This window comes from Lepisosteus platostomus, chromosome 4 (assembly GCF_059453375.1).
Source record: "Lepisosteus platostomus isolate fLepPlt1 chromosome 4, fLepPlt1.hap1, whole genome shotgun sequence".
Classification (NCBI taxonomy): domain Eukaryota; kingdom Metazoa; phylum Chordata; class Actinopteri; order Semionotiformes; family Lepisosteidae; genus Lepisosteus; species Lepisosteus platostomus.
Genome location: NC_142614.1, coordinates 43703656 through 43719426, shown reverse-complemented (window position 1 = coordinate 43719426; position 15771 = coordinate 43703656). Strand labels below are relative to the sequence as shown.

The following is a 15771-nucleotide window of genomic DNA, read 5'->3' as shown; positions in this document are numbered from 1 at the left end:
GTGTTGTGTGGGCGGCGGTAATGCGGCAGACACAAGAAACGGGGAAGGCCCCCCCCCTATGCACAGGTTAAACCAGATCTGCAAGGCCAGCCTCTCGCTTTGTGTAAACTAAGCAAAGAGTTCTTAACACATTACACTAATATGACAGCAATTCATGAAAAATCTGAACCGAATCGGTACCTATTAATAAGCAACGACTGACGCCCGATTATTAATTAATCAATATAATAAATTATGAATAGAATAAGCTCAATTAAAGGTGATTCAAATATTAAAGCATCCTTGATGTATTTTTTTTCATGAGCATCTAAGAGTGAATTAACTGTCACCCCTAATAAGACATGAAAACCGACGATTTTATAATCGTTAATTCCGATAATTAAAAAATGAAGTCGATAAGTGTAAATTATTATTAAACTCACTTGTTAGGGAACAAAGATGCATTAATGGCTGTAAACAGCATAACATTACAGATTAGGTTATTTTGGAAAGTACCTTTAACTGGAGGCTATAAACACATCAAAAGAAGACAAAAATAAGGACTGTTAAGTTGCTCCTAATAACTTTATTTATCTAATTATTTAAGCAAACATGAATGTGTTGTTTAAAAAATGCACATCATCATTCGTGAGTTAAATTGAAACAAAACATATGGCACCAATCAAAACTTGTCAACTCATGATTTACAATGATAGATTGGTCAAGTTAATTGCTTTTTTTAAGTTAGTGTAATCGTTAGTCTTTCGATACTTTTATTCCTTGCAACCCACTAGCAACCCAGAGTCCGTCTGGGAAATAAAGGTGGAAGGACTACACACCGGATGGGATTTCAGACCATTGTAAAGCTCACACACACAATTCAGAGATAGCGGTTAACCTTGTCAGCAGTTCTGTGGGAGGTGGGAGGAGATCAGAGAAAACCTGCTCATAGAAAATGTCAACATGCTAACTCCACCCAGAAGGTGTTTCAGAATTGAATCAAGCTTGTGATCCTAGAGCCATCAGGCAAAATTGCTAACTTAAGAACATAAGAAAGAGAGGAGGCATTTGGCCCATCTGATCCATTTGGTAGTTAAAAGCTTATTGATCCAAGAACCTCATCCAGCTAGGAAGCTTGTTCCATATGCCCACAAAGCTATGGGTAAAGATATGCTATGCCTCTTATCCTTGGTTTTAAATACACATACACGTAGTTTCAATTTCTGTCAGTTTCTTGTTCGTGTTGGACTGTTCATTCTCAACTGCCGCATTTAGCTTTCTGTTTTTCACTTATCATTTTTTAGAATGTAGTAATGGCTGTAAATTGCATGCACTGTTCTTGACATTCTTAACCTTAATTTGTAACTGCTTTATTTGAAAATGTTAATTGGGCAATTTTAATTTTAGCCTTTTGGGATTGTACCATGTATATTTTAGTTTGAAAATTAAGAAGAATTCACAGCATGTCTAAGCTGAATGAACAATTGACATTTCTAGGGATGAACTCACACTATTGACATTGACTTATTCAGAAAGGAGCTCAATACAAATGTTTTTTAAACATGGATAAACATATTCTACAAAGTTTGCTTTAAATTAAACAAGTGTAAGATATTTTAAAATGTTAATTGATCATTCTGGTTATCATTGAACTTTTTGGAGGCACAATAGCTACATTTTTAATTAAATGCACGTTTAAGTGTGCACAAACTATTATGGCTGGAGGTGTATTGAAACGGTATCTGTTGAATTAGGGTCAGTATAAAGTATTTGTCAAATGTATAGGCCAATATTTTTTTTCTTGTTAGGTGAACTTCACTGTAGACCAGATCCGGGCAATCATGGACAAGAAGTCCAACATCAGGAACATGTCCGTGATTGCACACGTAGATCATGGAAAGTCAACCCTGACAGACTCTTTAGTGTGCAAAGCAGGAATTATTGCCTCTGCAAGGGCTGGGGAGACCAGATTCACAGACACAAGGAAAGATGAACAGGAAAGATGCATCACCATCAAGTCAACGTAAGTATTTTTCAGGTAATTAATACTGAATCTTCTACTCTAAGTCAATGACAGATATAATGATCTTGTTTATTTTTACATTTTCTATTTTTTTTAACCAATTTGTGTAGAAAACAAAATGTTTTGTTATGTATGCTCCTGTTGAGTCCAGCATATCTCATGTGACAGTTACTGAAGAACTGGAAAAGCGTCCGTAGAAGTTTAACAATAAATATCTTAATATTCAGATATCAGTAATTTGCTTCTTTACTTCCCTCAAGATATAATTTGATATAATGTGCAGTGTTGCTCTGAGTTCTACATTCATTCATACATACATATTCTACATTCTGAAGATAAATGGTAATAGATTGGCAATTCACTGGTAACAAAGTGAGAAACAGCAGGCTAATAAAGTACTGTACCAGATACAACGTGAAAGGGTTCAAATGATCTCATCTGTCCATCAGTTTTAGTGACAATCTGATACCCTTTTTCTTCCACGGCCACAACCATGTTTGAAGAGAACTAGAAAAGCCTCAGATCGGCTGCCTCTTTCTTTCTGTAAATGCACAGAGACAAAGTAATGTTTTCTCTGACCGTGTTTCAATTGTGCCACTCCCTGTGGATGAGAAATAGTCCAGGAAAAGGCATAAATTAAAGCTGCTGAAAAGAACAAAAACTAAAGGACTGCCAGTTTTTTGTTCATTGTAATTTACAGTTTATAGAAACCTTTTAAAACATGGTTAAATTCACATGTATAAGCTAAAAAACCACTAAGCAACTGCAAACAAAAATGAAACACATTAAAAACATATTTTACAGTAGCCTGCCTACCATAACATAGTTTATTTCCCAATAGATAATCATTTGGCAAAGCAAGCTAAGTATATAAGGGAATTTATTTTTAATAAGTACTATTAAATTAATAAAAAAAACAAGCAGTATTAATATTAATAAATCAATGGCAATTGACCACAGGATGTTTAGGATAAAAGTATACCTGGTCTGGTATACTAATGGCAGATTTTTGCCAAAAAGCTGTCACTTCATGGCTAACTCTTCACAAAAAAGACTTTTCGTTTCTGAGGTGGCATATGATTTTTTAATATGTGTATGGAAGAGTAGTTTCTCTGATTTGTGACTCTTTTCTGTAAAATTTCCATCGTAGTATACAGTATCTTCTTTTTTTTCCTTATAACCCAAGTAATTATATTTGCTTAACCTTTCTTTTATATGTTGCCTTCCTTACAGAGCTATTTCTCTGTACTATGAGCTCAGTGACAATGACTTGGCCTTCATCAAACAGTGCAAAGATGGCTCTGGTTTCCTCATTAACCTGATTGACTCTCCTGGTCACGTTGATTTCTCCTCCGAAGTGACTGCTGCTCTGCGTGTCACTGATGGTGCACTTGTAGTTGTAGATTGTGTTTCAGGTATGGCATTGCTGAAGTTAAAATGTTATCTTCTAGATTCACTAGTTGTCACGGAAAGCATTTTTACTGCACCTGCCAAGAAATACAAATATTTGTACACATCGTCAGTCCTTGCAAAACTGATTGAATATTGTTTAGGATTTGAAAATACTTGTAGAGTTACTTCATTACTTCCTTGTTAACTTATCTAAAATATTCCTGCAAATCACAATACATTTTTGTAACTCTGAATGTTTAGGAATTCTGAACCCAAACCAGGCTTGCAAATTTTTGTTTGATGTGTAATAGTATCACTGTTTCTGGAGATCATTTTGTGGAGAACTGGAACTTGAGAATATGGCTGGGTGGACTGATTCACTGTCATTTATAGCTAAAATTTGGACTTTTGTAAGAAACTCATTAATATTAATATTAAATCTTTTAATGCCTTCTTAAAATATATTGAGAACCATCAAAAACACCACAAATGCTATTGTTTCCAATACTAATTAGATGGAATTTTAATGATTCTCAAAATATTTGAGGTGGTTTTCTTTTACAAAATTAAACATTATCCATGGAATGGTTTAATGACACCTGCTGAATCCTATTTAATATATAAGTGGCTTAGCTAAGGGAAGTATGGATCACATGGTATTTAATTGTGTTTACCATAGTAAGGCAACATTGGATTTTTTATAAGATTTCCTTGATATAGAAAGTATTTGCCTGTACTACAGGTGATGGAGTATAATGTCTACTACTCAATACTTATTTCATAAGAGTCCATTTAATTTTGTTTTTAGTGCAGCTTTGTAGTGTTTTTTGCACAGCATATTGTTATACTAATAATAATTAATAATAATAATTGCTTACACTTATATAGCGCTTTTTCTGGACACTCCACTCAAAGCGCTTTACAGGTAATGGGGACTCCCCTCCACCACCACCAATGTGCAGCATCCACCTGGATGATGCGACGGCAGCCATAGTGCGCCAGAACGCTCACCACACATCAGCTATCAGTGGGGAGGAGAGCAGAGTAATGAAGCCAATTCACAGAGGGGGATTGTTAGGAGGCCATGATTGATAACAGCCGATGGGGAAATTTGGCCAGGATGCCGGGGTTACACCCCTACTCTTTTCGAGAAACACCCTGGGATTTTTAATGACCACAGAGAGTCAGGACCTCGGTTTTACGTCTCATCCGAAGGACGGCGCCTGTTTACAGTATAGTGTCCCCGTCACTACACTGGGGCATTAGGACCCACATGAGCCGCAGGGTGAGCACCCCCTGCTGGCCCCACTAACGCCTCTTCCAGCAGCAACCTTAGTTTTTCCCAGGAGGTCTCCCATCCAGGTACTGACCAGGCTCACACCTGCTTAGCTTCAGTGGGTTGCCAGTTGTGAGTTGCAGGGTGATATGACTGCTGGCAGGGTGATATACTGTATGTAATGTAATATTTAAAATATTAAATATCAAAGTTATTATATTTAACAATATGAAGTATCAATGTTATTATATTTAATAATAACAAACTTAATTAATTTGATATTCCTCTTGTTAGAAGTTCAAACCTTCTGCTTCTGCTAATAAACATGCACATCGTGTAGCTAGTCATTCAGATTCAACCAAGGAAAACAAAAAGCCCAGCATTTCAGAAAATCCTACATGACTCATATGTTTCCCTATTTTACATTTTTTTTTGGATGATATTTTGTACAAGGGTGGCATGGTGGCTTGACCTAGGGCACTGCTGCCCTATGGCTACTGTGTCCTGGGTTCAATTACAGGTACACACGTTCTTCCTGAGGTTTTTGATTGATGCTACAATTTCTTCCCACAGTCTGAAGACATTCCTTATTAGCTGATGTCTCTAAATTGTCCTCCCTATATGTCCTTTTTCTCTTGGTCTTGGCTCTAGCTCACCGCCATCTTTAACAATAACTGGACAGATTTTGTACGTACAGAATATATCCACTTACAGTACGCGTACAGAGAAAATACTTTTGAATGAGAGATAAATAACAGATTATTTTCCATCCATCCATTTTTTAACCCCTTCTTCCAATTCAGGGTTGTGGGGGATCCTTTCTTGGCAAGCAACAGGTGCGAGGCGGGCTACACCCTGGACACGACGCCAGTCTACTGTAGGGCAGACACATCCATAGACACCTAGGGCCAAATTTCCCAGAGGCCAATTAACCTACCAGTATGTTGTTGGTTTTTGGATGCAAACGGAAGAGAACGTACAATCTCCACATTAGTAGCAGCCCAGGTCTGAAATTGAACCCAGGGCCCCAGCACCACGAGGCAGCAATATTAAGCACTGCGCCCCCGTGCTGCCCACAGATTATCTTCATTAGAGATAAATTTTGGATTCTAAAGGTCATCCAGCAAAAAACCCACTGTAGTTGTTCTGTGCATGGGGGATGGCCTGTTGGGACCAGGCCTGAAGTAGAGTGAAGGGTGAGCTGAAGGACGATGTGTTGCACAGGTGTGTGCGTGCAAACGGAGACGGTGCTGCGGCAGGCCATTGCCGAGCGGATCAAGCCCGTGCTGATGATGAACAAGATGGACCGTGCCCTGCTAGAGCTGCAGCTGGAACCCGACGAGCTCTACCTGACCTTCCAGCGCATTGTGGAGAACGTCAACGTCATCATCTCCACGTACGGAGAGGGGGAGAGTGGGCCCATGGGCAACATCATGGTAAATGAAAGCCAAGCACTTACAGAAGGATACTGTGTTTAACAAGAATGTCAGATCATCCACTGTTACCATTCAGGCAGTGGAATCTTGGCGACTTTGAGACCAGTCATGTGTTTTTATTGGTTCTGTGTGAAATTTAGGTGGATCCAGTCATTGGCACAGTTGGTTTTGGATCAGGACTTCACGGCTGGGCCTTTACCCTGAAGCAGTTTGCTGAGATGTATGTTGCCAAATTCACCGCTAAAGGTGAGAAGGCACAGCTGCCCCCTAACGAGCGGGCCAAGAAAGTGGAGGACATGATGAAGAAGCTCTGGGGAGAAAAGTGAGTGTCTTTACCATCCGTGATTAAAGACCAGATAACAAAGCAAGTTCAGTTCTGTGTAATAATTCTGAAGGAGGAGGTCTAGATTATACTGTATTACCTCATTGTGTGCCTGCAAAGAATTTCTCTTTTGCTGTGAAAATGTTGGTTAGACACTTTGTGTTTTCTTATGAAAAAAACAGAAATCTTGGGCATCTTGGACTCCAAATACAGCTGCAATTAAATAATTGAATATCACTCGTCATTAATTGATGTTCCTTGTTCCAGATACTTTGATCCTGCAGCAGGTAAATTTAGCAAGACAGCCACCAATGCTGAAGGAAAGAAACTGCCTCGCACTTTCTGCCAGCTTGTCTTAGATCCCATCTTCAAGGTACTTAGGACTTTTTTTTATCCCCTGTCCCCATGCTGTACAGCTTCATGAATCTGCTTAAGGACGCTGTGAGAAAGAAAGTTTAAAAAAGTGGAAAATAGCTATGGACATGATGGGCTTGTATTAAGTTTATTATTGTTTTTAATAGTGTAATATTTCTAATAATTATTTTTATACAGTATTTAATTATCAGATATTGCTAGCATTTCTTAATTACCCTGGTTAGGCTGAGAGTTCAAAACATACAGTATGAGTGAAAACTCCTTAAAGATGAAATGTGTTAAAATGTGTTTTTTTTTTACGTGCAGCACTCTGTTTGTTTGCACATATTAATATAAATTAGTTTTAAGCAGTAACAGAAAGTTCCTTTATTTTTTTTAATATTAGTTTTCTTTAATAACATACAGGTCTTTGATGCCATCATGAACTTCAAGAAAGAAGAAACAACAAAGATGATTGAGAAATTGGATATCAAGTTGGATTCAGAAGACAAAGAAAAGGAGGGTAAACCATTGCTGAAGGTATCTATCTTTGTTTAATCTTTAATGATATATTAAGTATTCCAAAATACTGTCAGATTTTGGTTGAATTATTATTGGTAGTAGTCTATACTTTGAATGCTTCTCCTTAAAGCATTGAGTCAGCACTGTGTTATTGTTTTGTTTTGGTGTTGTTATGGGCTGCACGGTGGCCTGGTGGTTAGGATTGTTGCTTCAAAGTGCGGGGTCCTGGGTTCAGGCCTGGGATGCTATCTGTGTCGAGTTTGTAAGTTTCCCCATGTTCGCGTGGGTTTCGTCCCAGGTTAATCAGTCTCAGGGAAAATTCACTCAAGCCCACACCCTAGGTGTGAGTCTGTCTGTATGTGCCTTTGCTGGACTGGCATCCCGTCCAGGGTGTCCTGTCATAAACCATCGCTTGCCGGGATAGGCTTCAGCTCCCCTGTGACCCCTGTGAATTGGAAGACATGGATGAATGTTATTCAGAATTGTTATCCAGGGTTCAGGTAATCAATACCACCTCATGTTCTTTCTGAGACACTAACTGTGCCATGCCATTTGCCTGCTTTGCTGTTCAGGCAGTGATGCGGCGCTGGCTGCCTGCTGGAGATGCCCTGCTCCAGATGATCACCATTCACCTGCCCTCCCCAGTGACAGCTCAGAAGTACCGCTGTGACCTGCTGTATGAGGGCCCCCCTGATGATGAGGCTGCCATGGGTGAGTAAATATAGCCCATGCAAATGCAGAAGCACTTACACTCAGGGTGCTAGCAAGCAGCTGCTATGAATCATGGAAATGCATATTAATTATCTGTCATTGTTTCACAACACTGGAAGGTTCAAGCACTTTTTGTATATATAGAGTTCAAGTTAGCAGCCAAAAAAAAACTTTTTTGCCCTTCAAGTGGACTCTTGAGTGGGACAAGCTAACTTTGACCAATGGAAAAAGCTTATACAGTATATCTGTCTTAAAAGACATGTTCTTTAGGGTTATGATGTTATTTAAAAGCAAGAAGTACTGTATGTTGGATAAACATATATAAATATTGCTTACACACGTTCTGTTTATTAGGATATCTTATTCAATTAAATGTATTGTATAGACTGAACTAAGAAACCATGATATTTGGTATGTATGATAATATAAATGGGGCTAGGGGAAACGCATTCCTCTTAACAATAACTATATACAGAGGGAACACTGATGCTTAGATTTTTGCAGGCTATATGCTCAAATGAGGCCTGTTACATATTCACAAAACTCACTCTTCTCCAGTGCTCTCCCACATTGGCCTAGGGGATCTTAAAACACTCTTCCTTCTTTGCTTGTGAGGTGCCATCCATCAGAGAACATAAGCAAAAGCTTAACTGATATTAGGGAGTACTTTTGCACTGATAAACTAAAGACCACTGTAACTGACTTATAGTAGTCCTGCTTAGTCCTGCTTTGCTGGTCCAGTTTCATTCCCTGCCATGGGACACACTGCCTGGATTTGAATCAGGCAACGGGACTCATGCTCTAGCCTGGACTGAAGATGTTACCAGATGATCACTATTTTTATCTTTAATATACTTTATCTTCAGGGTAGTGTTCTACTTAGAAGAAAACTGATATTAAAATCAACATCTTTTTTTGTGGTACAAATCCATATACCGTATGTCAAAAGTTCTCAATTAAAAACGCAGCCTTTTGTGACAGTTATTTATAATATACTTCACAGGATTTAGGTGCCCTCCCCTTGCTTGCAGAAAAGTACAGAATGATGTATTAGGAACTGAATAGCTCATTGTTGAATGTCTTGACTCCATTTTACGTAGACAAACATAAAACCAGCAGTTTTTATTCATAACATCTTAGGTATGAATATGGGAAGTAAAGAAAAAGAATTGGCACATGGAATCTGAATGTTTGTAGTGTGACATTAATAGTGCTCATTACTGAGGGCTAAAAATACATGCTTATTATAGCTGACTCTGCCAGATCAGTTTTGCGTGCATAAATGATTTCTATATTTAATACTTTAATGTTGCTACCTAGAGAGTTTGAACAGCAAACATTTAATGTCAACAACGCTAGACTGCCATGTTAGTTGAAAATGCTGTTTATTTATCTTAGTAAAGACACCGCATGGTGCTCTCTTGGGCTTAATGATTGCTGTCATTATGAAGATGAATATTTGTAGATCTAGTCTAAAGATCAACCCTAATGTTTTTGTTCAGGTATCAAGAACTGTGATCCAAAGTCTCCTCTAATGATGTACATCTCCAAGATGGTACCCACCACTGACAAAGGCCGTTTTTACGCCTTTGGTCGGGTCTTCTCTGGTGTGGTGGCCACTGGCCAGAAGGTGCGCCTCATGGGTCCAAACTACACACCTGGCAAAAAGGAAGATCTGTATATAAAACCTATCCAAAGGTGAGCAATTTTTTTTCTGTGCAAATAATTAATTAATTGAAGTTCTAGCCCTTTTCACTTTTAAAAAATCTTTTAAAAGCAGTTTTAAAAATGGATGGATATTTGACTGGTAATTTTGCCCATGATTGATTTTTTAAATTTATTGTTATCCAGCCATGTATTCATCCATCCATTTTTCTATAAACCCTGGATGGGACGCCAGTCCACCGCAGGGCACACACAGGCACAAACACACAAAATCATTCGAGGGTCTAGTGTACAGAAGCCAATTACTTACCAGTATGTCTTTGTACTGTGGAAGGAAACCCATCTGAACACAGGGAGAACATACAAACTCTACACAGATAGCACCCCAAGAATTCAACCCAGGGCCCGTGCTGCAAGGCAGCAATGCTAATCACTGTGCCAATGCACCACACATTTATTTTCATTTAGATCCAAAATTTAATTCTTAACAGTGACATTTATATTTGGCATCTCCACAACTAATGACACTGAGCAGCACATATTTAAACAGCACAAGAACAAATATGTATCCCAGAACTTTATTACTGCCAAACATGGAACTTTAGTTAAAACATTCAACTTGTAAATGGTGATTATTTTCTTTCTTCTATACTGTATATAACATTATAAATTAGCTCTTGAAGCTGGAACAAACTCAAGACCACAATGAAGCCCTTAAAAGCAAAACAACAGTTAATTGTAACAAAATGAAGTTTAACTTTGTCCTGGGCACAGAACAATCCTGATGATGGGGCGCTATGTGGAGCCCATTGAGGATGTGCCCTGTGGGAACATTGTGGGCCTGGTGGGGGTCGACCAGTTCCTGGTGAAGACTGGCACCATCTCCACTTTTGAGCACGCTCACAACATGCGTGTGATGAAGTTCAGTGTCAGCCCCGTGGTGCGTGTCGCTGTGGAGGCCAAGAACCCGGCCGACCTGCCCAAACTGGTGGAGGGCCTCAAACGTCTTGCCAAGTCTGATCCCATGGTTCAGGTATTTTACATGGCCATTACGAGACAAAAAAAACATATAAAATTATAATCTATTTAATATATTTACAAATATGTTAATTATAAGATAAGATCAGATCTTTTATTAGCCATATACAATTTCTTAGATTAGGAATTTGTCTTTTCACATACCCCAACTTGCTCTCCATGAGACACAAAGACAGGGATAGAAGCTTGGGGTCAGAGCGCAGGGTCATTATACAGGGCCCCTGGAGCAGCTGCAGTTAAGAGCCTTTCTCAGGGGCACAACATAGTAGGATTCTTCTTCCAGCCACGAGATATGAACCGGCAATGTTCCAGCCACAGGCGCAGATCTTAGCCACAGAGCCACCCCATGTACACCACATGCATGTACACAAAAATGTATGTAATATGTATAAATTGTAGACATAAAATTACATATTTACAGATGTAATATGTAAATATGTATGTTTATACATATATAAATATGTTTCTGTATTTAATTATCATTTAATTAATATAAAAAATGAAATTAAAACAGCATTTTAAAAGAAGCTGAACATGTCGAAAGTAAGAACGAACCCTTTGGTGGTTTGCTACTTTAGTTTCAAGAACATGGCTGGGTAGCTTGCTCCTTTCTCCCATAATCTTTTGCGTAAAGAAGTTGCTTTTGTTCTTTAATGCCCAGTTGACTTTGTTAGTGCATTTGATGATTTATATTGGATCTCTTCCCCTTCTCTGTTCATTACTAAAAAGGTTCAGTTCCTATTTCTTGTCAGTGTGGGAGTTTCCCTTAAGACTGTAAAATAAATCATAAACAGTTGTTCCTACACTTGCATACTATATGTGTGAAGATTATTTTATAAATCTGGTTATTTTGGCTGGTAAAGAAAACTGTTAGAACTTAATCTTAGAACTTCGAAAGAAAAAGCAAATCTTACAGGAAACACAGATTACACTGAATTTCAATAATTCATAGTAAATTAATAATTCTAACATTCAAGGCTTTTTTAATTTTAGACCTTTGTTCATAACTAATTTAAATTTTATTATTTTTCTGTCCAATGGTTACATTTTGTAGTATTGCAGCTGGGAGCTGTAGTGAACTATAGAACTGCTTTCTTTATATATATTTTTTTAATAAAAGGCTTTTAAACGGCTGTTTTCATGGTGAATCACTGCCTTGAAATTAAACATGAGGCTCCTAGCTGTTAAAACCACCAGTTAAAATGTTTCACCAAGGCTTCACTTTTAATCAGTAGAATTATTTGAATATGAACAAGTATCAACAACCCCTTCATATATTTGATACATGACTGTCTGGAAAACTGAAAATGATTCATTCAGTTCATTCATTTTTTTAACAAATAATAACCAGTTACACACATTCTCATAGCTGATGTAAGTTTGAGCTAACCATGACTAAATATTGAGATGTCTTTGTACACCTGAGTATATTATTCCTTTTGCTAGGTCAAAGTCTTCTTTTCTCTTCTTTGAAATCCCTTTCCTTACTTTGACAGTGTATAATTGAAGAGTCTGGGGAGCACATTGTAGCTGGAGCTGGGGAGCTGCACTTGGAAATTTGCCTTAAAGACTTAGAGGAAGATCATGCCTGCATTCCCATTAAGGTGAGGACTGTGGTGCAGGCATAGTATCTGTGTGTCTTACAAAAGTCAATTATCTGTTGATGATTAGGAGGTACAGGCTATAGCTCTTCAGAGGCTTATTTACCTAATTCGTCAAATTATACTGAGGCAGAAGACATATCACAGGAGGAAAGCTTTCCCACAAAAGCTTCTATAAGAAACATCCTATACTGCTTATTTAGGTGTTGGTATGTGATGAAGGTGATGTACTATTAAGTGCTGATAAATGTTTTATGTTATTGTGGTTCTCCTGTAGTAATCAAACGTGTTATACTTAAATCTTTCATGTCTTAACAGAAATCTGACCCTGTGGTGTCTTATCGCGAAACAGTCAGCGATGAGTCCAGTCAAGTCTGCCTGTCCAAGTCTCCCAACAAGCACAACCGTCTCTACATGAAAGCTCGGCCCTTCCCAGATGGGTTGGCTGAGGATGTTGACAAGGGGGATGTGACTGCGCGGCAGGAGCTGAAACAACGAGCCCGCTACCTGGCAGAGAAGTACGAGTGGGATGTAGCTGAAGCCCGCAAGATCTGGTGCTTTGGACCTGATGGCACTGGGCCCAACATCCTGGTGGACGTAACCAAAGGAGTGCAGTACCTGAATGAAATCAAGGACAGCGTTGTTGCTGGTTTTCAGTGGGCAACCAAGGAGGTGTGTATTAATGAATTTCTGTTTAATGTTAATGGTGACAGGAGCTTCCCAAGTGGCTCAACAGTAACGGCGGTTACTCAGCACACAGTTTGAGCCTTTGGCCACAGATGTTGCTCGTTTTAATCAGGGTCATGTGGAGAGCTGACTGTAAATGTGACTTCCTGGTAGATAAATGGTAGATTAGCATGAGGGTAGGACTGGTGTTAGCCTGGTTCTACCAATAAATGGTTTTGACGTGACTTGCTGGAGAAACATATCTGCTGGTCCTCTTGTGCTGTGTGTGAAGAAGTGGAGGAGGGGCACTTCTGCTCTTCCTCTATTATTCAGTTCCTGTCTTCCAATTTAATCCCTATCCACACTGACACTCGCATTTAAAGTTCTGAGTTCCCTGCACCTCCCTCCTCCTCCTCCTTTCTTTTCGTGTTGCCTTTGCATTAAGGTTCCCTCTGGGGGGGTAAGTGAAGCTCATTTCCCTGACCTCTGGTTGACAGAGCCCTTCTGGGGAGGTTCTCACAGGGCGAGTCGTGAGGTGGCAAACTTTCGAATTTTTCTCTCCTCAGTCCCCTGAGGGCCAAGCCCACTCATGAGGCCTCCCACAGTGGCTCTCAGTGAGTCGAGAAAATTCTTTCTCTTCATTTTCCACCACTAGGACAGAGCCTCTCAAAATGACTCTTTGAGTCGGGGGTTCTTTTATCTTCCTTTTCTGTCCCCCGCGGGCCAAGTTCCCCAGTCGCTAAGCAGCTCCTCTCAAGTGATTCTTGGCGAGTCAGGGGTGTTTGTGTTTTCAGGCCCTGGAGGCTGCTAAACCAGCAAAACCCCCAAGGACCACTCAAGTTCCCAGCGTGGTCCAGGTGTTCCTTTTCAGACTTAACCAACTGCTGCTTTTCCCTGTTAACAACCTGTCTGTCTGTCTATCTTTTAACAAAGATACAGCTTACAAGTCAATATAATTGTGGACTACATTTTCTTTATAAATGTGCTAAAAAATAATCTACTTGGGAAAGAAAGGTACAATGTCAATAAAACGGACCTGATACTAACTCCAGAGCAAGGTAAATTAGTATCCTGCAAAACCTGACGCAGAAGGTGGATATCCATCAGGCAAACCCAGTCTCTTTTTCCAAATGAAAGAAAAGTAATGGTAATAAAAAAATCACATTCCTTATATAAAAATATCTTCATGATCTGCTTTTTTAAAATGTGTATTAAACAGAGCTGTGTCTTGGGAGGGGTGTAAAAGTCTTGGCGCTGCTGTCCTGCAGGGTGCCCTCTGCGAGGAGAACATGCGTGCTGTACGCTTTGACATCCATGATGTCACTCTCCATGCTGACGCCATTCACCGCGGAGGGGGCCAGATCATCCCCACAGCCCGCAGAGTCCTGTACGCCTCAGTACTGACAGCACAGCCCAGGATGATGGAGCCCATCTACCTGGTGGAAATCCAGGTAACCGGACTACACTTGTGGCCTTTTGTCCAAGACTTTGTTTTCAGGGAGCCAGGTTTTTTTTCAGGTAACATCACACAGAGTTCATCACACATCAGAGATGACATTTAAATATGGCAAGATTGAAAGACGTTGTTTTCTTTTAGAGACAGCTTATTTGAAAAAGCTTAAGCAGACAGTTCAGCAACAATGTGGACATCTCATGTCACACAGTTGGTAGCGTGAATGCCATGCATTTGGGCTCACAAAATGAAGAGCTGCAGCTATGGTTCAAAATTGACAGGGTAGCAACAAAAAACTTGTTCTTTTCAATGAAAAACAGCCAGCTTCACTTGTACGATTCATGTGTATGGAAGTCTTAAAAGTCTGTTGTATGTATATACATATGTTAGGTGAACATGGACTTTCGTTTGCTCTGAAAATAAATACCTTGAACCAGAGAGCTCATACTTTTCTGAAGAATGCCCCATGAGTGCTTTATGAAATAGTATACTGTAGTTTTGTGATGCATATTAAACTTTATTCTTTCTTGTGTGCACTAGCACTTACAGAGCTCCAAAAGGAAGAGGCAGGATGTAATCTAAATTACTGGCTTAATAAACTCCATGTAATATGAACCATGTATGGAACAGAACAAGCAATGACTTAATGCAATATTTTTTACCTCATTTCTAGTGTCCAGAGCACGTAGTGGGCGGCATCTATGGTGTCCTAAACAGAAAAAGAGGTCATGTATTTGAAGAGTCTCAAGTTGCAGGAACACCAATATTTGTCGTTAAAGCTTACCTTCCTGTAAACGAATCGTTCGGTAAGTGGCATCTTCTTTGGCAATAGTTCAGAATTTGCACACTGAAAATGTTTCACTTAACAGAAACTGAAGTCTTTAATATACCATTTAAAACCTTTTTAGCATTTCGATGTATGTTTACAAAATAGAGCTAACCAATGCAGTATGAGAATGAAAAAGTAACTGTTTGTATAAAACAGGTTTTACAGCAGACCTGAGGTCCAATACTGGTGGCCAGGCCTTCCCGCAGTGCATCTTTGACCACTGGCAGATCCTCCCAGGGGACCCCTTTGATGACAACAGCCGTCCAAGTCAGGTTGTGGCAGAAACCCGCAAGCGCAAAGGCCTGAAAGAGGGAATCCCTGCTCTGGACAACTTCCTTGATAAACTTTAATCCATCACGATGCTTCTGTGTTTTAGGCCATGACCCCATCTCAGAAGAATATACACTGCAGAGTAACAACGCATTTCAATAAAATCATTAAGGCTACAGCTTTGTTAAAACTAGTGTTTTGAAACCACATTAAAACTATGAAATAAAAGTGTAA

The 15771-nt window shown here is 39.3% G+C and overlaps 1 protein-coding gene across 1 annotated transcript in view; it reads left to right on the top strand.

Annotated features, from left to right (window-relative positions):
* eef2l2 (eukaryotic translation elongation factor 2, like 2) overlaps positions 1–15771 on the top strand; it is a 16815-nt gene extending 1044 nt beyond the window's left edge. Inside the window, exons 2-15 of the mRNA XM_088629545.1 lie at positions 1788–2002; positions 3236–3417; positions 5895–6106; positions 6247–6428; positions 6696–6801; positions 7209–7322; positions 7877–8015; positions 9518–9713; positions 10455–10713; positions 12215–12322; positions 12638–12991; positions 14254–14436; positions 15112–15244; positions 15424–15771. Coding sequence (XP_088485671.1) covers positions 1788–2002; positions 3236–3417; positions 5895–6106; positions 6247–6428; positions 6696–6801; positions 7209–7322; positions 7877–8015; positions 9518–9713; positions 10455–10713; positions 12215–12322; positions 12638–12991; positions 14254–14436; positions 15112–15244; positions 15424–15617 — 2577 coding nt within the window. The 3' untranslated portion in view covers positions 15618–15771. The remainder of the gene's footprint in view (positions 1–1787; positions 2003–3235; positions 3418–5894; positions 6107–6246; positions 6429–6695; positions 6802–7208; positions 7323–7876; positions 8016–9517; positions 9714–10454; positions 10714–12214; positions 12323–12637; positions 12992–14253; positions 14437–15111; positions 15245–15423) is intronic.